This window comes from Salmo trutta, chromosome 8, assembly GCF_901001165.1.
Source record: "Salmo trutta chromosome 8, fSalTru1.1, whole genome shotgun sequence".
NCBI lineage: Eukaryota > Metazoa > Chordata > Actinopteri > Salmoniformes > Salmonidae > Salmo > Salmo trutta.
Window position 1 is genome coordinate 19,681,492 of NC_042964.1, and position 25,354 is coordinate 19,706,845.

The window sequence follows — 25,354 nt, forward strand, 5'->3', positions numbered from 1 at the left end:
AAAGTACATTCATCTCTAGGAGACAGAACGCGTCTCCTTCCTGAGCAGTATGACGACTGCGTGGTCCCATGGTGTTTATACTTGTGTCCTATTGTTTGTACAGATCAATGTGATACCTTCAGGCATTTAGAAATTGCTCCCAAGGATGATCCAGACTTGTGGAGGTCTACAATTCTTTTTCTGAGGTCTTGGCTGATTTCTTTAGATTTTCTCATGATGTAAAGCAAAGAGGCACTGAGTTTGAAGGTAGGCCTTGAAATACATCCACAGGCACACCTCCAATTGACTCGATGTCAATTAGCCTAACACGAGCTTCTAAAGCCATGACATCATTTTCTGGAATTTTCCAAGCTAATAAAGGCATAGTCAACTTAGTTTATGTAAACTTCTGACCCACTGGAATTGTGAAACAGTGAATTATAAGTGAAATAATCTGTCTGTAAACAATTGTTGGAAAAATTACTTGTGTCATGCACACAGTAGATGTCCTAACCGACTTGCCAAAAGCTAAAATTTGTTAACAAGAAATTTGTGGAGTGGTTGAAAAACGATAAGTGTATGTAAACTTCCAACTTCAACTGTATATATACAGTACCAGTCAAAAGTTTGGAATCACCTACTCATTCAAGGGTTTTCTTTATTTTTACTATTTTCTACATTGTAGAATAATAGTGAAGACGTCAAAACTATGAAATAACACATATGGAATCATGTACTAACCCAAAAAGTCTTAAACAAATTAAAATATATTTTATATTTGAGATTCTTCAAAGTAGCCACCCTTTGCCTTGATGACAGCTTTGCACACTCTTGGCATTATCTCAACCAGCTTCATGACGTAGCCACCTGGAATGCATTTAAATGAACAGGCGTGCCTTGTTAAAAGTTACTTTGTGAAATTCATTTTCTTCATAATGCGTTTGAGCCAATCAGTTGTGTTATGACAAGGGAGGGGTGGTAACAAAATATAGCCCTATTTGGTAAAAGATCAAGTCCATATTATGGCAAGAACAGTTCAAATAAGCAAAGAGAAATGACAGTCCATCATTACTTTAAGACATGAATGTTAGTCAATCTGGAAAAATTCAAGAACTTTTAAGGTTTCTTCAAGTGCAGTCACAAAAACCATCAAGCGCTATGATGAAACTGGATCTCATGAGGACTGCCACAGGAAAGGAAGACCCAGAGTTACTTCTGCTGCAGAGGATAAGTTCATTAGAGTTAACTGCACCTCAGATTGTAGCCCAAGTAAATGCTTCATGGAGTTCAAGTAACAGATACATCTCAACATCAACTGTTCAGAGGAGACTGTGTGAATCAGGCCTTCATGGTCGAATTGCTTCAAAGAAACCACTACAAAGAACACCAATAATAAGAAGAGACTTGATTGGGCGAAGAAACAAGAGCAATGCACAATAGACCAGTGGAAATCTGTCCTTTGGTCTGATGAGTCCAAATTTGAGATTTTTGGTTCCAACCGCCGTGTCTTTGTGTATGCAGAGTAGGTGAACGGATGATCTCTGCATGTGTGGTCCCACCGTTAAGCATGGATGTGTGATGGTGTTGGGGTACTTTGCTGCTAACAGTGTCAGTGATTTATTTTTAATTCAAGGCACACTTAACCAGCATGGGTACCACAGCATCGATACGCCATCCCATCTGGTTTACGCTTAGTGGGACTATCATTTGCCGATTGAGATGGTTTGGGATGAGTTGGACCGCAGAGTGAAGGAAAAGCAGCCGTCAAGTCCTCAGCATATGTGGGAACTGCTTCAAGACTGTTGAAAAAGCATTCCAGGTGACGCTGGTTGAGAGAATGCCAAGAGTGTGCAAAGCTGTCATCAAGGCAAAGCATGGCTACTTTGAAGAATCTCAAATATAAAATATATTTTGATTAACACTTTTTTGGTTACTACATGATGTGTTATTTCATAGTTTTGATGTCTTCACTATTATTCTACAATGTAGAAAATAGTACAAATAAAGAAAAACCCTTGAATGAGTAGGTGTGTCCAAACTTTTGACTGGTACTGTATATATATAATTGTTTACATTGAATTAAGAATAATGATTATGGCTTCATACAGCAGGAAAAAGCTGTTTCAGGTGTTAGAAAAATGCAACATTCTCCAACTTCTGGACTGGTGGCCTACCTCCCCTCTGGACCACACCCAGGCATTCCTCACATACTTTATACCCCCTCTGATTTTTGGGGTGCATGATGCCCCTGGTCAATAGCGATTTAATGTTTTTTATTTTTATCATCATTGCAAACATTGGCTAAACAGGAGGAAAACGTCTGGCTATATGACAGCAACTATAAGGATTATATCATCAAACGAAATGCTAATTGTTTTGCCCACCAATGCAATGTGAAGACTGCAAATTGCTTGTGCTACTACGGCAATATCCGTTACAACAGAGAAGGTTGTAGCCTTCATAATATTTTTGGAACGTTCGTTTAAATCGCAGCTGGTCAGAAATATGAGGAAGAGACATAGGATTCATCATCATATCGATCAAATTGGTTGAGGGTTCAGAAGAGGGTAGGTAAAGAGATTTCAGAAAGTTTCCAGAGGGGCGGGGGCGAAAACTCCGTTTTTTTTCATAACGTTAGCGTTTTTCCAATGGTAAACTGCCTGAGTAAGACATCTTCATTTATCCATCATCTTCGGTGTGGCCCATAGGCTGCCGTACAGAGGAAAGTACAGGCGCGAGACCAATTGATGCAGTTAATTCATCTTTGGAACACCCATTGTAGGACTTTTATTTTGGAAAATTGCCGGAAACGCTGTATCCCTCGTCTTTAAACTCGTGTTTTCGTCACTGTACTGAACGGATTTATCAACAGAGGTAGATTACTTTGTATTTTTTTTATATAAACCAACATTATGCCCAAACGTTGATGATTGGCTTTTCGTGTAGATCTTGTTGAAGGGAAGGTCATCTCTCTGCATTTTGAATTCAGCACAAACTATAGGCTACTGTAGTCGCGTGCTTGCACAATTCAACTTTCACCTAATTTCATCTCTTCAAGCTCGTCGACTGCTTGACAACTACAATAAGGAAGCACATAAATACAGTTTAAACATATTTGTTTCCTCCATCATGGATAAAGCAATGCAATGCAATAGCTAAGGTAGCCGATTAAACTCAACTCCAGGATTTACGATGGAGTTGAGCTGTGACTAGTGTTTTTATCAAAAACTCCTGATTTCAGCACTCAAAGAATAGGCTGCAATTACACACGTCACCGCTCAACTCAAATCGTAAATCGTTGAGTTTAGTCTGCTATTACTAAGGGAGCTTGTAAGTAAGACATTCAGTTGTGTTTTTGCATCCTGAATTTGTGAGCCTACTGTATGTGTGTGCATTGAGACATGTTCTCTCTTTCCAGGTAATGCTGCGGTGTCTTGTTAGCAGGTGCCTTTTGACCAATCCCGTCGCAGGTCAGACAAGAAAGATGTCAGGAGGCAGTCTTGCTGGGTCTCGAGGCAGTCTTGCTGGGTCTCAAAGCAGTCTTGCAGGGAAGGTTGCCATAGTCACTGCCTCCACAGATGGGTAAGTAATGGCTGTACCAGCCGTTTTGCTGGGGTTGTATTTCATTTGTTTATAGTGAATTGCTCTCCTGCTCTATGTTCCTAATAGTTAGTTCTTCCTGACCACTTGGCCTGACCTGGAAAAAATCTGGACACTTAGTTAGCCTATATTGTGTAACTAGGATATATCTACAGTATAGGGCCCAGAGTTTTCCCTGATTAGGTCATCCTGGCAGGAAAACTCTGGGCCCTACAGTATATCATGCAAAATATACGTATTTCTCCTACTGACTGGGGACTTGTGGCGTCTCTTCCAGAATCGGTTTGGCTGCAGCCCAGGCTCTGGGGCAGAGAGGGGCTCACGTTGTGGTGAGTAGCAGACGCCAGTCAAACGTCGACAAGGCCGTGGCACTACTGCAGCGTGAGAAGATACAAGTGACCGGGACGACTTGCAACGTTGGGAATAGTGAAGACAGAGCTAGACTTGTTAACATGGTAAAGAAAACATCCATACAGTTTGGTCCCATTCTAACAGTTGCATCCAGAGTAAACATCAATTGATAATTCTGGCTTGGCCTTATACAGGGAGACTTGATACATGATCACAGGCACAGTCATCAGTCATAAGCCTGAACCGAATTTCAGTGTTATTATTTTCTGTTTTGATGTTTAGACAGTGGAACAGTGTGGTGGTGTGGACATCTTCGTTTCGAACGCAGCAGTCAACCCTTTCTTTGGGAACATTATGGACTCGACAGAAGCAGTCTGGGATAAGGTGTGTGTGCCTGGCATCCCTATTATCTAGGTCAGTGTTTTTTAATCTTGTTCCTGGCTCACGTTGCGGTGAGTGGCAGACGCCAGTCAAACGCCGACAAGGCCGTGACACTACTGCAGAGCTGATGATTTGAATCAGGTGTGTAGTGCTAAGGCAAACACAAAAATGTGAACCCCTTTGTGTCCCCCAGGATCAGGATTAAGAAACACTCATTTAAATAACCAAACACAAAATGCATCAAATAATCATACGTTTAGGAAGATATAGTTTCACTTAGTCTGAGAAGGATGATAGCATATGAGAAGTGGTATTTGAGCTATGTCGAAAAGAGTGTTGCGATATCAGCTGATTTTATATTGTGCACTTCACACAGATCCTGGATGTGAATGTAAAGTCGGCCTTTCTTATGACCCAACTGGTGGTGCCTCACTTGGAGAAGAGGGGGTAAGAGAGAGAAAGAGGAATAGAAAGTTAGGAAAGTGTTTTGTGAGCTATAACATATCTGTTTTCCAGGGGTGGGAGTGTTGTGTTTGTGTCCTCTGTCGCTGGGTACCAGCCTATGCAGGTAAGTTCTTCTGATTTGACCTCTAAATTCCTCTTGGTTTGATCGTCAGATCAATTTGCATTGTTGTGGAGAATTCTTACTTTCTTTGACCTCCCCACCTCCAGGCACTGGGCCCTTACAGCGTGAGTAAGACGGCCCTGTTGGGACTAACCAGAGCCCTGGCCCCTGAACTGGCCCAGAGCCACATCCGGGTCAACTGTGTGGCCCCTGGCATCATTAAGACCACCTTCAGCCAAGCAGTAAGGACCCCCTCCCTTTCTATTCTGTCACCTTTACCTGTGTACTCTTTTCACTTCACCTACCCTCCTTAACCTCGCTCCTCTTCCTGTCACACTTTTATCCTTTGTTTCCCTCTGTAATTCATACAGAGAAGGGAGTTTTGACGATTCTGTGTTCTCAGTTGTGGCAGGACGAAGATGTTGTGGACGAGTTGAAGAAGCAGCTTAGCATTAAAAGGTTGCCTTCAACTTCATTCTTGGTTGTATCATTTAGGGTACATTCTTATCCTCAAGTGTTATTGTGACGTGTGGCCACAAGTGCCTCGTTGAGACTGAATTGGTAGAAGTTGTTGACATGGTCTGTGTTTGATTATTGATTTATTTTAGTGGCGTACACCATGAAGAAATCTGACACTATTCATCAAGTACAAAATGAAATGCATAATCGTAGCATGTACAACTACCACCTTGTCACAAAAGGTTATTTCATACAAAAAGAATACAACCATTCTTGTAATATTCTCCCAGGTTTGGCAAGCCAGAGGAGATCGGTGGAGTAATCGCCTTCCTGTGCTCTAAGGATGCGTCTTACATCACTGGAGAGACAATCACTGTGACTGGAGGGATGAGCTGCAGACTGTGAGGCTGATTGACTGACTGGAAAGTGTTAATAGAATCTGGCAACGCCGACTAACACTCAAAGGAAACAATGCTTTTGTAATATAATAATGGACTGTAAGACAGGAAGATTCACTATACATTTCAGTCATTTCTTTCTCTCAAAATCAAATGACTTGAGGACACAAAGCCAGGAAGTGGACAGTCGCCACCACTGATATTCTTTCTGGGTATGTTTTCCAGTGGGCGCTATACAGTGCAGTCAGAGTTAACAAATAAACGGCAGTTTTTTTACTACGCTTTTAAAGATCCGTCACAGCACATTGTAAGCATTTGAGCTCACAAGCAGGGTCCAAACTCAGGCCAGTTTATACCTACATTGCCTTAATAAAAAAGGACTACATTGCTATTCATGTTTTGGATTATTGTTCTTCATTAATAGAGAACTACATGGTAATTAGTGAAACCAAGAGAAGTGTGTATAAAAGACAGCCAAAAGTGTTATACTTTAGTTTACACAGTAATAAAGACATTACTATTTGGCAGATGCTTAATTTACATTTAATTCGTGACAATCTCATGACATAGCTTAAAAACAGTTATTAGAATACAGTTTTATGAAAGGTTAGATGACAAGATTCAAAAGTACACATTAAAACCCCACTAATTTACAGAGAGTACATAAGATAATTGACAAATACTTGATTGCAAAATACATTAGAAAAAACATTTTCTCCGAGTTATCACATCCAGGCATTAGAATCTGAAGATATTCAGCTGAAATAAATCGATTTAACTCTTGACAATTACTTAAATTGTCAACCAATATGAGAAAGCTCTTGCCTCAGTTATCGCAGCCATCGTTGTCTGAAGATATAAGTATGACCCCTAAAAGAAAATGTGTTGGGACATCTGAACTCTTGACATTTATGACAGCACACAGGTTGTAAGTATTGGTGACATATGTTAATCCTCTTGATTTCAAAATAAAAGTCCCACAGGTTTTTAAATAATGCTTATTACAAAGTGATTCAGATACAAAGAATCCTAAAACTGCCAATCATTCACTTTTACAACCATGGTTGTGTTCAGTTGGCCAAACTGTAGCAAAATGTTTTTTTGCGCAGCAAGAAACATGTTCCTATTGGAAAAGTTCAGATGGTACCCCTCCTGTTTCAAAATTCATATTTTGCTCCCCATGGATGGTGAAAGGATTTTGCCATAGGTCTGTGAATTATTGAATGTGTCATCTGTGTCCGTTGCCGGGAGACAGCAGGTCGGGCCAGGCTGGGCTTCCAGAACTCCCTGAGGGTGGGTACATAGGTGTCGTGCTTGGTCCTATAGTAGCGCTTCATAAACAGCTAGAAGAGACGGAGCACATTAGAAAGACAAGGTAGTAGTCCATTTTATTATCCCACAATGGGAAATTTGTTGGTGGCCATTTTAAAAAGACATACCAAACATGATAGCAGCAGTAGGGTCTCAGTAAGGAGGAAACAGAAATAGAACCTTTACTTTTTTTTGGTCTTCAGCTGCAAAATGTTTTGTTACGATGTAACCTACTGAACATGAGGGGGAGCTAAAGGTGCATCTCGATATTCTAAAGTAACTTCAACAGGATCAATTCTTACCCTGCCTTTGAAATTCTTTGTCACTTCATCCTCTGAATCTCCTATGACGTCATCATTGTCACCGGTTACTGGTGAGGTCAGTATTTCTAGATTGAAAAACATAAGGTTTAAATGAACAAATCTGAGTGTTACTAGGTTACCATTGCACTGAAAACTAATTCCAAAACAGTACAATGAGTTCATGCTTACAGAAATGATCAAACATTTATCATCTTTCAGGGGGTGGGGAGATTACCTGTGCTTCTTCTCATTTGAGGCAGAGGAACAATGGAGGGAGAGCTAACTGAAGGAAGCACACAGTTCCTGAAAAATGGGAGGTATAACAATGAGTTAAGTCCTACATTTCTGTTAGTATTGATCATCTTTTTACAATATAAATCGTTATGGCTCTAGTTAAGTATTAGTAGTATTTTACAAGTTTAGTTGCCAGATCTGTTTGTGCTTTAATCAATTCCACAATTGTTTGTCGTCATGCCATGTATGAAATGACAATGAACAACAGCGGAGTTGGCTAAAGAAACCACAGCCATTTCTGGCAACCAGGCTACCATAAAAAAAAGTAGTCTTGGTTGTTTAATTAAACAGCACCCATCTCTCTCTTACTCTTTGTCAGCTGATGCTGGAAGCGCCACATCTAGGGTCAACGAGCTGTCATTCAACTTCCGTTGTCGGGTCGAAGGAAGCCGACGCACCGTTATCGTCAGCCTCTTGTTCTGTCGCCATGGAGATCTCCCTGCTGTTGGCGTCTCGTTGCTGCAGGAAGGACTGGGAGGTTGTGACCTCACATGTGCAGTGATGTCTGTGGAAGTCAGTCGGGGGATGAGCACTCTGGGTTGGTTAACCAGACAGGATGTGATGTAAGAGCAGAGGTGCTGGTCTTCCGGAACCTTGAGGCCTGCAATCTCCAACTGAACCAAACAGTCCCTTAGAAGGTCCCTCTCAGTCTCTTCATCTGTATCACTCGTCAAATCCTTCTCATCACTTTCTACATAGCTAAATAACTTTCCCCCACGCCCTCTCCTGAGCAATCTTTTACTCTGTCCATCTCTCGCACTCCTCCTCCTCTTAATCCCTCTTCTCACGACTATCACCTCCTCGTCCTCTTCAGATTCCACCTCAGTATATTTTGACCTTGCCGTTGACTCGGCTTTCTTCTCCACTTCTCTTGAATCCGATTGGATAGTAACGTCTTCCTTGCAAGTTCTTGCCCTGTTATTGGCTGAAGCCATGACTGGCAGGTCTTCGTTGCAAATCCCACCTATCACAGGCGTGATGGGCGATGACCTGTTTTGTGTCTGTCTGTGATTGGTCAATGGGGTTAAAGACTGAGGGTTTGGGGTGGAAACAAAGGCAGGCTTAGATCCTGATTGTTCGCTTTGCTGAGATCTTCCAGAGGGAGGGAGAGATAGGGATGAGAGGATGGAGTCGCCCATACAGGGAGGAAGAGAAGCTGAAAGGAGATAACAGACTGATGAGGTTAGCTGATACGTTAAACACCTAACCAGGTGTTGTGAGATATGGCTGGTGATGCCAACGCAGTCGGCCTGGAACGCGCCCTACGTAGACCCACCTGCCAAATCCAGGTGTCCCAGGCAGATCTGGTGCTGGAGCAGGGTCCTCAGGAGCTGAGGTTGGGAGGCAGCCTTCGCACACTCCTCTAGGACAGGAGGGGCAGCAGTGAGCCAGGACACCGTCTGAGCCAGGCTAGGCACTGGGAGAAGTTGGTTAAGTCTGAGCAGGAACTCCCACAGCAGTTTCTCCAGTTCCTGGTCAAACTGAGGACCATACTCTGAAGGAAACTCCACCTGAAGGGAAGATGAGAGAAGAGTGAGGTGGAGGGAGAGAGAGAGGGAAAGGAACAAACAGAGAGCGTGAGTGTGAGAGAAAAATAAGGGGAGAGAAAGAGGGAGACAAACAAAGAGAGCGAGAAGGGGGGCGGGGGGCAGTTCCTCATTTAAACATTGATACATTGCATCTGGGAGGAGGCAGTCTCACCATGTAGAACAGTGCTCTCTCTGTGGGGTCTCTCAGGAGGGCTTCCACCAGGCCATGCAAGTTGGTGACTGCGGTCTCAATCTTTACATCCTTCTTCTGCAACATAGGCATGCAAAAACATAACTTACAGCAAACACTGTATTTCTCACAAAATAATTGGGAAAAATTTGTTAAAAAAGGTGATAAAGGCCCATTGAAATACCACAGTCGTGGTACAGAGAATTGCTGACTTAGAGGGGTCAGTATTTGACTGTCACTCACCAGTGCAGAGGAAGGAGTGAGGGCACGGATCCTGTCCAGCTGGGGAAGGATAACCGCTGGATCTGGTGGGTCCAGGCCCTGGCACACTTCTAAGATCAGCTATAAACAACCAGAGCAGTGAAGATTAGGGACTGAACAGAGATAGACAACAGCTCATACAGTGGAAGTACATATTGTATACATACAAGGATGTTTTCATTTGGACACACCATAGCAAAAGAAAACAAAATCGAGTTTCTTATTGGACAAGTTGAGATAGTCCCACCATGTTTCAGTTTGTTTTCTTCCGTTAGGTGCCAAATCAATACAACCCTTTTTCACTACAACATAACTGTGCCAAAAGTCTCACCCACCCGTGCTCTCAGCCCCAGAGCCAGCTTGGCCTGGTGTCTAGATGTGAGCAAGCCAGGGACTGTCTCGCAGGTTGACGTCACAAACTCCTCCAGCGTCCCATAATGCATCACATCTCGTTCCTTTATAACCTTCCACATGGCGGCAGAGACCAGCAGGAGAGGAGGGGCCAGGAGGCGTAAGGAAGATAAGGGGAGGGAGATGTCTGAGGGGGAAAGAGAGGGATGAGTGACTGGCTGTTTAGGTAATTCCTCGATTACTGAGCAGAACTTCCTATTTTAGTTCATGCGTTTGATATGATATCAATGGCTCATTGTTACAATTGTTTATTGGAATTACAATTCTACTCAAAAACAACATATTACTGACAACTTCCTACCACAGTAACCACACAAATATCAATACAAACAATATTGGGCAAAATGATACAAATGTAAGTAGCTGTTGTTAGTAACCATTTACTACAAGCCCTTAGCCAAGTTAACGTTAATGGCTGATGACACCAGAATTTATTGACTGGGTTGTAAAACTGTCTGGCAACTGTCAATGTCACTGATTTTACACTGACTAGCGGTCTTGTTTAACGAGACTAATTGCTACTGGTAAAAGAGATGGTTGAACAAGCTAGTATGGAAACCACCGCAGGGTTTGGATTGTTCTGAACTGATTAAAGTAATTTAGCCCGCCACGGCAGTTAGCTATGCCGTGTCTTTACTGTCAATGGTTGCTAGCTATTGCTACTAGTTCACTAGTGTCAATGCAAAGAGAAAAGTTAGAAACCAAATATAATCAAAGGCAATTACCCATTTCAGATAACTTCTTAGTCCAGTCCCAATTTAGGCAAAGTTAACTCGATTTCTGTAGCTGGGATAGTTAACGTTGTACGCTAACAACGTTAGCTAGCTAACAAAGTGCTTATTCTGAGAATGCTGGATATTGTTAACGACGAGGTTACAACAGTGATTAACTAGCTATACAAACTGAAAATATGCAACTCTTGAAGTTCTGTATCTATTACACTGACTTTGAAAGTTTGGACATTTTAAAAAGGAAAAAACAATCTGTGTTCTTTTATAGCTCATTCACCATGTCCTCTCCCGCCGTCTCCAGAAAACTTTCCTTTCAGGATGTGACGTGATATGATGGCTCTCGCAGTAGTATTGCCGCGTTCAAAACAACTGGGAAATGAATTCAATTTCAATTGAAGGGGATTTATTGGCATGGTAAACATATGTTTACATTGCCAAAACATGTGAAATAGAGAATAAACAAAAGTGAAATAAACAACAAATTAACAGTAAACATTTCACTCACAAAAGTTTCAAAATAATTGGAGGAAAAAAAAACGTTTATATGAACGCTGATTTTCATTGTTGACCAGCAGGTCACTGATCTGCATTGTGTTAATCTCCGAGTAATGAACCGTTTCTCCGCACAGTTTGCGCCACCGTTTCACATTACTAGTTACGTATGCTCTTCATTAGTATTATCGTAACTTCGCTGAAAGGGTAGAAAACTGCTGAAAGGTAAAACGTTTTACAAATGTGAATTGAATGCCATGCCACAGTAAATTATATATGGTCAATGTTATCATCTCTCTCACGCACGCACACAGAGAGACAACTTTGCCCTATGCGTCTGATTCATCGTCATAGGTCACTCACGGCAAAGTCCATCCAAAAGAAATTGGTGAGTCAGACACGCAGAAATCGAGAGGCCACAACACTGACACAACTACAGGAGGAAAAACTAAAAAATTAAAAGTGGGATATGGAGAAGTGGGATACGTCATCGCTAATAAAGTAAGTAGTTACTTGTCCCACATTTTGGGTTGCAACAGCTCATTCTCAAAGTATTTACGATAGAAAATATCTCATTGGATTTTCAGTTGTTAAATCAATTATATTTTGAGATTCTGATTTGGTAAGCACGCTATTGTATAATATAATATCACTCACCGTTGGCTATTTGTTTAGGTGTGGGTTGTTGAAGGACCAGGGTAGGGTTCATCAACTATAATGAACATAAATGTTTTATTTAACCAGGTAAACTAGTTGAGAACAAGTTCTCATTTACAACTGCGACCTGGCTAAGATAAAGCAAATCAGTGCGACACAAACAACAGTTACACATGGAATAAACAAGCGTAGTCAATAACACAATAGAAAAAATAAAGTCTATATATATTTTGTGCAGATGGCGTGCCGCAGTGTTTCGAGATACCGTTCAGATTTACCTTCCATGAACAAAAATATAAACAACATGCAAAAATGTCAAAGATTTTACGGAGTTAAAGTTCATATGAGGAAATCAGTCAATTGAAAAATGTATTTGGCCCTAATCTATGGATTTCACATGACTGGGTCAAAGATACCTTACAAAAAAATAGGCCTCACAATGCGCCTCAGGATGTCGTCACGTTATTTCTGTGTATTCAAATTGTGTTTGTTGTCTGTAGCTTATGCCTGCCCATGCTATAACCCCACCTCCATCATGGGGCACTGTTCACAACGTTGACATCAGCAAACCGCTCACTCACATGACTCCATACATGTAGTCTGCTGTTGTGAGACCAGTTGGAAGTAATGTCAAATTCTCTAAAACAACATTGGAGGCAGCTTATGGTAGAGAACTGAACATTCAATTCTCTGGCAACAGCTCTGGTGGACATTCCTGCAGTCAGCATGCCAATTGCACGCTCCCTCAACTTGAGACATCTGTAGCGTTGTGTGACAAAACTGCACACATTTTAGAGTGGCCTTGCACCTGCGTAATGATCATGCTGTTTAATCAGCTTCTTGATATGCCACACCTGTCAGGTGGATGGATTATCTTGACAAAGGAGAAATGCTCACTAACAGGGACGTAAACAAAGGTGTGCACAAAATTGGAGATAAATACGCTTTTTGTGCATATGGAACATCTCTGGAATATTTTATTTAAGCTCATGCAACATGGGACCAACGCTTTACATGTTGAGCTTATATTTGTGTTCAGTGCAGATTCAGCCGTGGGCAAATTTGTGCTGGTGCAGGTGGTTGGGGGGCTGGGACATAATAAAAAATGTAGACTGCACATTGAGCCTAAGAAGCCTAAAGTTATATATTTGACTAAAACATAATAATTTCAAACCTTGATTACATTTGGGAACATTGTCCCGCGTAGGGTGCTGGCTTTCGGATGGGTTGTTAAAATGGGTGCCCTGACTGTCTGTGGTCATTCAAATCCCCATAGCTCTTTTTAAGGGTAGGGGTGTTCACCCCGTTTTAATGGCTAATTTCCCAACATGTCCAAATTCCATCATGGCCACCTAATCATCCCCCTCCTTCCTAATTGGCATATATCACTCCTCACCTCTCCACCTGATAGCTGAAGTCTGGTGAGCGTTCTGGCGCAAAAATAGTCGCCGTGCATCACTGAGGTTGGTGCTACACATTGATGGGGGATGAGGTGAGTTTACCCCTACTATGTAAATACTTTGAGTACCTCAGTTGATAGAAAAGACCTATATAAATCCAATTAATTATTATTATTTGTATACGATCACATACAGTATGTCTCTCTTATGCAATACTTGGGAACAGATTTCCCAATTTAAAATCACTTGGAGCTGATTTCCTGGTGTTTTACGGTCTTTTATGGCCAACAACGAAAAAAATACAAAATAATTATGTATCGTTTTTTTTTCTTTTTCGGGCCACCAGTTGGGGAACCCTGGCCTAGGGAGTTGGCAAAAAAGCACAGTGACAACAAACCACTGGAACATTTATATAATTGGGGCCTCTAATTGGAGTTGGACTTATTTCCACACTTTGTCTCACAGACACTGTATTGTCTCTAATACCACATTCATAGACGCTAACTGCTGTAGCGACGATAGTGTCTTCTGACCGGGGGAGTTTTGCTAAATGCCCCAACACCTGCTGTAAACATTATCACCCATCACTTGTGGTACTGTTTTGGAAACATAAGGAAGTATCTATCATATCAGCGAGAAATGTTTTTCAAAAAACAAAAGTTTAAATTACTACACACCTTTTTTATAGGGTTAGTGCTCACAGCCATATCTCCATGTTGCAGCGCTTGTGTAGTAGAAGTGTAGTTTATTCAGATGGAGGCACCCATAGCTGTATGGATCTGTGCAAAACTGCTACAGTTACTGCATATTTTATCTATTTGAAGGGTTCTTTCTCGCTGATGAAAGGGCCATATGTTTCGAAACCCGTATCGCAAGCGATGATTATTGACTTTTTCTAAAATTTGAAAACACAGCGTCTGGATTGTAGTTCACACAAGCCAGTCGTGGGCGAAGCTAATCGCTGAAACCTGTAAGGAGAAGGCAGAATGACTCCTAGAGTTTTCGAGAGCTACACTACATGACCAAAAGTATGTGGACACCTGCTTGTCGAACATCTCATTCCGAAATCATGAGCATTAATATGGAGTTGATTCCCCCCTTTGCTGCTATAAGAGCCTCCACTCTTCTGGGAAGGCTTTCCACTAGATGTTGGAAAATTGCTACGGGGACTTCCTTCCATTCAGCTACGAGCATTAGTGAGGTCGGGCCCTGATGTTGGGCGATAAGGCCTGGCTCGTAGTCGGCGTTCCAATTCATCCCAAAGGTGTTTGGTGGGGTTGAGATCAGGGCTTTGTGCACTTCCACGCCGATCTCGACAAACCGTTTTTGTGTGGCCCTTTGTGCCGGGGCATTGTCATGCTGAAATAGGAAAGGGCCTTCCCCAAACTGTTGCCACAAAATTGGAAGCACAGAATCGTCTAGAATTCCATTATATGCGGTAGTGTTAAGATTTCCCTTCATTGGAACTAAGGGGCCTAGCCCGAACCATGAAAAACAGCCCAAGACCATTATTCCTCCTTCACCAAACTTTACAGTTGGCACTATGCATTGAGGCAGGTAGCATCCTCCATGCATTCGCCAAACCCAGATTCGTCTGTCGGACTGCCAGATGGCGACGTGTGATTCATCACTGGAAGAGAATGCGTTTCCACTGCTCCAAAGTACAATGGTGACGAGCTTTACACCACTCCAGCCAACGCTTGGCATTGTGCATGGTGATCTTAGGCTTGTGTGTGTGGCTGCTCAGCCATTCTATCACTCTTACTATCTCTCAGGGAAATATTTGTAGACCAAATCAATCTTCCATAGTGCAGTACAAATACATTTGTATCTATGGACTAGGTAGAAGTTGTCCCTAACCACTGATACAGAGTCAGGTTGTACATCCCCTTCATGGTTCTGGTTAGGATTGGTGTGTGTGGTAATCTGATACAAGAATAGGGCAACTTCAAGCCTTCCCCGACATCTGTTTGCGTGACAATGACCGTAGGCGTTGATAAAACCGCATAAACAGATCTGGGACCAGGCTAGGCAAATTCTACATCAAGCTGACTGTGTCTGGCTTTGTGAACATCTTCTTACTCCTCTTCCTCCACAGATCTGTGACCAGGCGGGTGTGGTCGTCGGCCCCTGCCCATCAGAGACCGTTCAGGGTGTGTTCCCATGACAGGGGCACCAGGAAGGGCATCACAGCAGGAACCCTGGAGGAGCTGAGAGAGAAGGTGAGAGACAGACATGATGAAAATACACAAAGAGAAAAAATAAAGAAAAAAGGGGTTTATTTTTATTATAAGGCCATGAGTGACCATGTGACCTGACCAGGAAAAGCTCTGGACTGTAGTTGTATAAGGACAGGTCTGGGATCTGGAGCACTTGCCAGAGAGAATGTATTTGTGCCTTCAAAATACATACCGTGTCCTCTGAATATATCTACCTTTGTTGCTACCCCAGGTGTGCCAGGCTTTCATGCTGTGTTTGTCCAGTCTGGCTGTGGTGCTGGTTTGTGAGGAGGATGGGACAGTGGTGGACTCTGAAGACTTCCTGATGTCTCTGCCAGACAACACAGTCCTCATGGCCCTGGAACCTGGACAGACATGGAAAACCCCTCCGGTAGGTATGTCCTGATCTACACTACCGGTCAAAAGTTTTAGAACACCTACTCATTCAAGGGATTTTATTTATTTGTACTATTTTCTACATTGTAGAATAACAGTGAAGACATCAAAACTATGAAATAACACATATGGAATTATGTAGTAACCAAAAAAGTGTTAAACAAATCAAAATATATTTTATATTTGAGATTCTTCAAATAGCCACCCTTTTCCTTGATGACAGCTTTGCACACTCTTGGCATTCTCTCAACCAGCTTCACCTGGAATGATTTTCCAACAGTCTTGAAGGAGTTCCCACATATGCTGAGCACTTGTTGGCTGCTTTTCCTACACTATGCAGTCCAACTCATCCCAAACCATCTCAATTTGGTTGAGGTCGAGGGATTGTGGAGGCCAGGTCATCTGATGCAGCACTCCATCACTCACCTTCTTGGTAAAATATCCCTTACACAGCCTGGATGTTTGTTGGGTCCTTGTCCTGTTGAAGAACAAATGATAGTCCCACTAAGCCCAAACCAGACGGGATGGTGTATCTCTGCAGAATCCTGTGGTAGCAATGCTGGTTAAGTGTGCCTTGAATTCTAAATAAATCACAGACAGTGTCACCAGCAAAGCACCCACACACCATCACACCTCCATGTTTTACGGTGGGAAATACACATGTGGAGATCATCTGTTCACCCACACCGCGTCTCACAAAGACACGGCGGTTGGAACCAAAAATCTCAAATTTGGACTCCAGACTAAAGGACAATTTTCCACCTGTCTAATGTCCATTGCTCGTGTTTCTTGGCCCAAGCAAGTCTCTTCTTATTATTGGTGTCCTTTAGTAGTGGTTTCTATGCAGCAATTCGATCATGAAGGCCTGATTCACACAGTCCCCTCTGAACAGTTGATGTTGATGTATCTGTTACTTGAACTCTGAAGCATTTATTTGGGCTGCAATATCTGAGGCTGATAACTCAAATGAACTTATCCTCTGCAGCAGAGGTAACTCTGGGTCTTCCATTCCTGTGGCGGTCCTCATGAGATCAAGTTTCATCGTAGCGCTTGATGGATTTTGTGACTGCACTTGAAGAAACTTTCAAAGTTCTTGACATATTCCGTATTGACTGACCTTCATGTCTTAAAGTAATGATGGACTGTCGTTTCTCTTTGCTTATTTAAGAGCTGTTCTTGCCATAATATGGACTTGGTCTTTTACCAAATATCTTCTGTATACCCCCCTACCTTGTCACAACACAACTGATTGGCTCAAACGCATTAAGAAGGAAAGAAATTCCACAAATGAACTTTTAACAAGGTACACCTGTTAATTTAAATGCATTCCAGGCGACTACCCCATGAAGCTGGTTGAGAGAATGCCATAAGTGTGCAAAGCTGTCATCAAGGCAACGTGTGGCTATTTGAAGAATCTCAAATATAAAATATATTTGGATTTGTTTAACAATTTTTTTTGGTTACTACATGATTCCATATGTGTTATTTCATAGTTTTGATGTCTTCACTATTATTCTACAAAGTAGAACATCGTAAAAATAAAGAAAAACCCTTGAATGAGTAGGTGTTCTAAAACTTTTGACCGGTAGTATAGGTATCTCAACTTGAATGCGTTTTGTTAGCACAATATGTACATGTGTGCACACCCTTGTCAGATGATAAAATATGAGTTATTCTCTCCCACATGACCCGATCAGGAAAATCTTAAAGGCCCAAAGTTTTTCCTGGTTAATAATGTATAATATATGCCATTTAGCAGACACTTTTATCCAAAGCGACTTAGTCATGCGTGCATACATTTTACGTATGGGTGGCCCCAGCGCGAAACAAACACTAGCAGTGCATGGGTAAAATCACTGGGGAAGCCAAGACAGAAAAAAGCCATATTACAAGATACGTGTTGTGATAATTGCATTGTTTGCTCTATAACCTGCTAGTTCATATGCCTTGCGACCGTGATATATATAGGCCTAATGCCGAGACAATAAGAAAAGACAGTGGCAGAATAAATTAATCCACACCTTTGTTTCAACACAGAACCGGAGAGCAACCTCTGTCAGGTGAAGTCCACAAGACATATTGCATGTAACAAACAGTGAGGTGACCTACAGCATGGTCAAGCAAGTTAATGTTTCCAACATTTTCAGACTACTAAATAACTATTTATTTAGAACCATGGAGAGTTACCACAATTCTAGCACCATTTCAACGTCATCAAATCATGCTTAGTCTAATACAGTGACAACTAAAAGATACCAAAAACAATTTAGTCCAATCAGCATAAGCTAAATATGATATGGCTATCCGTGGTTCTGATTTCTGTGTATGTATCTGTGTGTGCGTTCGTGCAAGTAGAAAAAGCATGTTGACTCACGCTACTTGTTGAGAAACGCCAACGCCATCCTCTTTCATGTTGACGAAATGGTCTATGTCAAACAGTACACGCTTGTATTTTTTTTTTTCCTAAGCTACCTAGCTAAAATCCCTGCTGGCTAATCTAGCTTCCTTTCATGGGCAATGTTAGCTATTTAACATTAGCCTTCTACATCTAGCTACATATTGAACTTACATCCTCTCAGGCCAGGGGCCCAATGGATCAGAATCGCCGTTATAATCATTGGCCAGTACGGAGAATTAAGTAAAGCCACAAGTCCAAATCCCTGTCTTCATCCATGGCTAATTTAGGAAAGGGACAATTTTAGCTAGCTAGCCACTGGAGGACAACAACACAACGAGATATAACAATTCAAGTTGTTTTTGTCAGTGACGTATTGCTCTCGACGTGATTGGAGTGAAGCCAAATCCAAACTGGCTTCCCTTTACATCTTTATTTGTGTGCCAGGACCATTCACAGTTGAGTTCACTCGGTTTAGCTCAATGCTGATTGGCTATTATTTTATACTTTTTTTTTTATCAAGGGAGGCCAAACGCTAGCTGGCATCCCTTGCATTCAATGCTACGGGCGGCAACAATCTTCTACTCTTTTTGACCTGACAGCCTCAGACAGATGGCCTACACATATAGAGACAGAGGGGCGCTGTGAGCTCTAAACCAACAATGTTACCGTCTCTCCTGGAGTAGGGTGCTGATCTTGGGTCAGCTTTGCATTTTCCCCACTAACCTGATCTTAGATCTGTACTTAGGGGAAACTTCACCCTGGAGCTTCTCTCCCTCTCACACCATATCCTATGCTAAACCTACAGGGTACAACGCTCTCTAAAGCCCAAGTCCCCAACCAGCCGCGGACAGGAAAGGATATAGCCTGCGTGACCTTTGACCTGTACCGGCAGAACCCCAAGGATGTGTTTGGCTCCCTGAACGTAAAGGGCACCTTCTCAGGCCGGTACTCCGTCAGTGCCGACTTCAAATGTCTGGGGCCCAAGAAAGTCCTCAGGTGAGTAGAGTGGAACGGGATGGGAGGAAGTCTTGTCCCTGGTGGAATGTGTCTGTAACAACGGTAATTTATAATACTCTCTCTTTCCCCCTTCTCTCTCTCTCAGAGAGGCCCTCCGCGTGGCATCCACCTTCCTCCAGGCGGCAGGTCACATGTTGATCACCTCAGCTAATCTGATCAAGCGGCTCATCGAGGGAGCAGAGTTCTGGCAGCCCCAGAGGACGGAGGTTGCAGAGTACTGGAACTGAGACAATTGAGGCTGTAATTAAGTAATTAATTTCAGGCTAGAATTGAGTCTATGTACAGGTCCAATCTTAACATGAGCTCAAGTTAGGACATGGCCCTATAAAGTATTGCTCTAGGATCAATAAAGAATAGAAGAGATCCAATGTTTATTAAAGCTGAACACAACAACCACACTTGTAGTAATACCAATTGCTGCAGCGCAACAATCCTATTTGTCTGTTGAATTTTAAATACTGTACCGTGTGTATGATTGTGTTATGCAAGGTTGTGATGAAGCTATGTGCAGAAAGACAATTACTCAAATGGGTGTGTTGTAAAATAGGATGTATCTATTTCTATAAATCTTGGGAATTTCCCATGAAAGTAAGGAATTTAATTTAAAAAAGGCATACATTTTTTACTTTCTTTGTAGTGTCTAATCACTGTCTCATCTTGTGTTCAATAAATGCTTTCAGTTGTTACATTCAGACGGTCACCTGTCAACAAGGTAGAGGTTCACGATCCAAAATATAAAAGAAAGATACCTAATTGCAGAACAAGAACAGTTATTTTTATTCACAAAAGGGAAGAAACCTGTTCACCACAGAAAGAACCAGCTACGACTCAACATACTAGCTCTGAGATTTTGATACTGCAGGCTATAGCGGAGTTAGTGAAATCAAAATAAATGATCTACTTTCTTACTACCGATAAGGCCACACCTTATGCTATGTCCCAATAATCTCTGTTCTCCCAAAGTGTGCACTTGTTCACTTCCCTTAATGGACTCGGACTCCCCCCTAGCCCATGCCTACATCAATCCAATGATAACTTTATGGGGAGAAATAAATGCGCAAGTGCACACTTCAGGAGGAAGGAGAGATTATTGGAATGGGCCAAAGGATATAGGTTGTCGCAGGTCTGGTAGTTTCCCCAATACTTTACACCCTGAACATATCAAACAAGGAACATCAATGCAATGTCATAGAAACTTCCCAGCACAAACCTGTGATGGAGCTTGAAACATGAATTGACATTTGAATGAATAACTGAACAACAGGAAGTGCCAGTTTCAATAGTGCTGCAACTAAAGTAGACTAGAACTTCATCATAAACAACTTGGAACATACAAACAGAATGCTGCCTCGTGACAATTCCTAATATGTAGCCTAACAGTCCCTTTTCAGCACCCTCCAGGCCTCTCCAGCATTACAGCAGGGGTGTGACTCAATACTCATAGCTTCCTTTTCCATCATCACGGCAGACAGGTGAAAGTTCCAGGTAGATTCCAAGTTTCAACAAACAACATTTCACCTGTTAGGCCATGCTGGATCAGTGCTCCTCGAGGAGAGAGCACAAGGAGAAGAATCCATTTATACTATTGAGTACCCCAAGTCTGTCCCAGCGGTCACTCCAGCTTCACGCCATTCATAGGTCTCAAAGTCCCAGCTCCATCCTCCTCCCTACCAGCCTCCCCATTAGCACTATGAGTCACGGTACGCAAAAGACGGCACGGAGGAGGACCCTGATGGACCGGTTTCCTCAGCCATCAACCAGTCCATCTGCCGTTGCCTCTGCTTCTCCCTAATCTGCGCCAGGACCTTCCGGTGCTCCTCCCCACTCATCCAGCGTTCCATGCCCTTCTTGACGTAGTAGCGGGTGTCTCCGAACCACTGGGTAAGGGCCTTCCGCGAGAGGCCTGTCTGCTGCTGCAGTTGCGTGTAGTCCTCTTTGGTGGGCCACTGGCAGGTGAGGAAGAAGTGTCTCAGGAGCTCCAGCTGGCCTATGGTCTTGTTCTTCGGCCACGGGCCCATTTTGATGACTTGTTCTTCCCCGTCGTCATCGATGAATTTGGTGATCCCCACCGCTTTCTGTTCCTCCTTCAGTTCCTTCTTGACGTTCTTTTTCCATCTCTTAACTCCAGCTCTGGCCGTTTTCTCTTTGTCTGCTGCTCCCGTCTTCTTCTTCTGTACTTCCGCTGGTTCTTTCCCTTTTTCCTTCACCTCCAAGTTTGACCTAATCTGGTGGGTGGTGTTAGCGGGGTTGCCACGGACATGGTTACCATTGTGGCTCCTGCTTAGAAAGTCGACATCATCTACTTGACATCCCCTTTTCTTCGTCGGTGATGGTCTGACCCGGCTGCCAGTTGGCGGTTGCGTCAGACGCTGAATAAGCTGTGTCTGTGACGACAGGAGGTCGTTGGGCTGTGCCTGGCCGTTCTCTTCAGACTCTGGGTCGGCCTTGACGCGGTGGTGGAGCAAGAAACGCCGGTTGCAGAACCACTTGCGGATGTACTTCATGTGGAGCCTGGTGAGGGCCTGCAGACGCTGGAGCTCCTCCTTCGGAGGATTGGTGTTACAGCCGAAGCTCCGCCACAGCTCTGAGTGAAAATCCTGACAGTGCCTCCGGGGTTTGACGTTTTCGTGGGCTTTGTCGGGGGCTTCTAGGGTTTGCCCTGTGGTTGTGGGGGGCGCCGCTAAGCACAGAGGGAGTGGAGGAGAAGGGTGTTGCAGATTGGAGTTATCGGGTGCGACAACAGGGTGGCGTTTACGGCGTTTTCGAGGAACGGGTGAGGAGGACTCGAAGGACAGGCTGCTGAGCTGATTGGAGGTGGAGACAGGTGAATGTTCGCTCCTGTTTCTCCCATCATCCTCCTTACTGAGGGGAGGCAATGCCTTCTCCTCTTTCTCTTTTTTGTCCTTGTCCTTCGCCTGGTTTGGGCCGCAAATCTTGCACCGTGCCATACAGATCTCTTCTGCATCCCAGCTGATCCCATAGCGGAGCCGCTGGACCATGAACCACACTCTGACCTAAGATAAGGACAAGATAAGATTGGTTGTTTTCACAAGAAATGTGCTGCTGACTCCTAATGACTACAGGAAGGGGCTGCAAATGGAAAGAAGCTGAGCAAGGACCATGTGTTGGTAGTTTGCCCATGCTATGTCGAAGTCAACTAGAAGTGGACAAGCATGTATCAGGGCAAGAGGACTGGGGACTGTACAGGGGACTATACCTGGTCCAGATGCAGAGAGCAGCTCTGGGCGAGCGACGTCGTCTCCCCCAGGGTCGGGTACGGGAACACGTTGAAGGCCTCTATGAGATAAGCCACGCCGTCCAGTTCCTGAGTCTGGTCTGAGCACGCCCACAGGAGCTTCAGGTGCTCGGAGACCAGAGGCAGACACACCACGTGGTTCTGGTTGAGGCCGAAGGGAGACGGAGCCAGATTGTAGGGGGACGCTGTGCCTACCCTCCCCTGACTTTTGGGGGACATTATCCCTGTGCCCCCCTTACTGCTGTCAGAGGGGCCTACAGGAGGGAAGGGAGTGGGGTCGGGGATGGAGGCTGGGTACCGTGGTTGTGGTATAGGGGTAGCTGATGTTAGGGCTGGAGCTAACTCACTCTTCTCTGTGAGCTTAGCAGCTGGATCTGGATGCTTGTCCAGCTCTGCTGTCCGCTTTGTTCTGGTCATCACAGCACTCTTATGCTAATAGATATATATCAAATTTAAAAACTCCAACGTTTTTTGTATATTATTTTCATAATGTAAACAACAAAGTTGGCTAGCTAGTTTGCTACTATAGTTAGAACTGCTTTGGACAAATTAGCTAGCTACACTTCCATCCATGTGTTGTTGTGTGTATATGCATTCCGTGCATGTGTGCGTGTCATGCGTCTGCGCGCTAACCACTGGGTGTGTGCAATGCAATGTAAGTAAGCTACAGTACTTGCTACTGTTAACCAACAATGCTAGCTTGCTAGCTAACTGGGATTCATAGTTAGCTAACTAGCGCTACTTATCACAGTTATCATCCCAACAACAAATATTTATCTAACAGTACTTACCATTAGATACCATTAATCGAACTCACAGTATGGCTGTTTGCTGTGCTTCAGTGTTGTTTCTCATACGATGGGCACCGTATCCATGACCACGTAGCTAGCTAACTTTAAGTGTCAACCCTAGCTACATGCCACCGATGATTATTTTTCATTACAGGATGGATGGATTCAGGTTTACATGTAAACTCGCACTTTGTCTCCCCCTGTTGGCTGTGTTGTACACGAGTTCCATTAATTTATGCCCTGGATCCCTTTCTCCCGGTTTCCACTTGATACAGTGGTGGAAAAGGTACCCAATTTTCATACATGAGTAAAAGTAAAGATACTGTACCTTAATAGAAAATGAATCAAGTAAAAGTGAGTCACACAGTAAAATACTACTTGAGTAAAAGTGAAAAAGTATTTGGTTTTAAATGTAATTAAGTATCAAAAGTAAATGTAATTGCTAAAATACTTAAGTTTCAAAAGTAAAGGTATAAATCATCCAACATTTCTTATATTAGGCAAAACAGACGGCACAATTTCCTTGTTATTTTAATTTATGGCTAGGCTGGGGCACACTCCAACACCCAGACATAATTTACAAACGAAGCACTTGTGTTTAGTGAGTCCGCCAGATCACAGGCAGTACGGATGACCAGGGATGTTCTCTTGACAAGTGCTTGAATTGGTGCATTTTCCTGTCCGGCTAAGCATATAAAATGCAACGAGTACTTTTGGGTGTCAGTGAACATTTATGGAGTAAAAAGTACATTATTTTCTTTAGGAATGTTGTGGAATAAAAGTAAAAGTTGTCAAAAATATAAATAGTAAAGTACAGACTTACAGAGTACAAACGACTTAAACAATAACCCTTACCTAACTCTTACTTTAACCATTTAAAATGTCAACTTCAATGGTGTAGGTACGTCTCAACGATTCAGGATGGCACTGACTGATTCCACAGCCACAAAGTCAAAATTTGCTACAAAAAGTTAGAAAAAATGTGTGTTATACATAAGGTTAGCAGTGTGGTTAGGATTAGGTTAAAAATACAATTTTAATAAGATAAATTAGAGAAATGGGCGGGGTTTAGACATAATATTGGCCGTATTTAAGAGGATCAAAACGACTGCAGGCGACTGCTGACTGACTGATCTACAAAGCACCTTTCATCAAAACGACTCATTATTATTTGTAGATCAGTCAGTCACAATTTACCCATGATGCATTGCGGGTTTGAGCCTCTCGAACACGGCCTATGACTTTTGCTTTATTAATGATACATTGGAGCTGAAGATTCGAATCCCGTTCTTTACCACTACTTTACGCACATTTTGGTGGTCAGCCAACCTCGAGTCCCTTCACATTTCCCACTGTCCATCGTGAATGATAATTCTTCAAGTTTTCACTTAGGGCCGGCTTTGACCGCATGTGCTGGTTATGGATGTGGGTACTCAGACCCGCAAGCCACTGAGTGCCCTCATGAAGACTACAGATTTTTTGTGGCCCCCACCCCTATCCAAGTTGGCATCCCTGATTTAGCTCATCTTGAGGCGCTGTTGAGTTTTGGCCACATGAGAGAAGCATGTGACCATGTGCACAACCATCCTAAAACCTCCTAAGAAATTTGGTGTTTTTTTTTGTCTTCCAGTAATGTTATACTATGCTATTACTATATTTGGGTATGTTATGTAGAATACTATCATTATGTGATCTTGCAGCCATTGATTCGGCTTTGACCTAAATTTATTAAAACAAGCACCATTCGCCAGAGTACCATGTTCTCAGGAGGTGACCCAGCCATTGCCAGACAGTATGGAGCGCAGCAGGGGGGATGCCCAAGTGGAGAGGTCTATCAGTTTCACCAGAAGTCTTACCACCACCGAAATCTAATGAGTCTCACCAGGGTCCCATGTGCAAGTGTGAGAGGGTTATCGGTATGCCGTATATAGAGGGTTTCTGTGAGCTTGTCTAGGTGTAACCGATG

General features: G+C 43.0%; 4 protein-coding genes across 5 annotated transcripts; 2 read left to right on the forward strand and 2 right to left on the reverse strand.

Annotated features, from left to right (window-relative positions):
* The first annotated feature begins 2,763 nt into the window (after positions 1–2,763).
* LOC115198403 (dehydrogenase/reductase SDR family member 4) lies at positions 2,764–6,128 on the forward strand. The gene is made up of 9 exons (XM_029760315.1): positions 2,764–2,853; positions 3,398–3,561; positions 3,857–4,034; positions 4,213–4,314; positions 4,688–4,758; positions 4,828–4,879; positions 4,984–5,118; positions 5,280–5,335; positions 5,626–6,128. The coding sequence occupies exons 2-9, from the start codon at positions 3,401–3,403 to the stop codon at positions 5,738–5,740; spliced, it is 870 nt and encodes a 289-aa protein (XP_029616175.1). The 5' UTR covers positions 2,764–2,853; positions 3,398–3,400; the 3' UTR covers positions 5,741–6,128.
* A 130-nt stretch (positions 6,129–6,258) lies between these two features.
* tinf2 (TERF1 (TRF1)-interacting nuclear factor 2) lies at positions 6,259–11,083 on the reverse strand. The gene is made up of 9 exons (XM_029760314.1): positions 10,757–11,083; positions 9,956–10,158; positions 9,603–9,701; positions 9,342–9,437; positions 8,917–9,151; positions 7,950–8,796; positions 7,582–7,649; positions 7,347–7,432; positions 6,259–7,076 (listed from the first exon to the last, which is right to left on the reverse strand). The coding sequence occupies exons 1-9, from the start codon at positions 10,758–10,760 to the stop codon at positions 6,891–6,893; spliced, it is 1,824 nt and encodes a 607-aa protein (XP_029616174.1). The 5' UTR covers positions 10,761–11,083; the 3' UTR covers positions 6,259–6,890.
* Positions 11,084–11,364: 281 nt separating this feature from the next.
* On the forward strand, positions 11,365–20,033 carry LOC115198406 (cell death activator CIDE-B). 2 transcript variants are annotated; one of them, XM_029760318.1, is made up of 6 exons: positions 11,366–11,479; positions 11,609–11,755; positions 15,410–15,533; positions 15,763–15,921; positions 19,130–19,320; positions 19,427–20,033. In XM_029760318.1, exons 2-6 carry the CDS (start codon positions 11,724–11,726, stop codon positions 19,566–19,568), a joined length of 648 nt encoding a protein of 215 aa, XP_029616178.1. In that variant the 5' UTR covers positions 11,366–11,479; positions 11,609–11,723; the 3' UTR covers positions 19,569–20,033. The 2 variants fall into 2 exon arrangements, with proteins under 2 accessions (XP_029616177.1, XP_029616178.1); XM_029760317.1 differs by having other exon boundaries at positions 11,365–11,755.
* Positions 20,034–20,863: 830 nt separating this feature from the next.
* Positions 20,864–23,571, reverse strand: LOC115198404 (zinc fingers and homeoboxes protein 2). The gene is made up of 3 exons (XM_029760316.1): positions 23,389–23,571; positions 22,559–23,029; positions 20,864–22,355 (listed from the first exon to the last, which is right to left on the reverse strand). The coding sequence occupies exons 1-3, from the start codon at positions 23,389–23,391 to the stop codon at positions 21,030–21,032; spliced, it is 1,800 nt and encodes a 599-aa protein (XP_029616176.1). The 5' UTR covers positions 23,392–23,571; the 3' UTR covers positions 20,864–21,029.
* Positions 23,572–25,354: the final 1,783 nt, after the last annotated feature.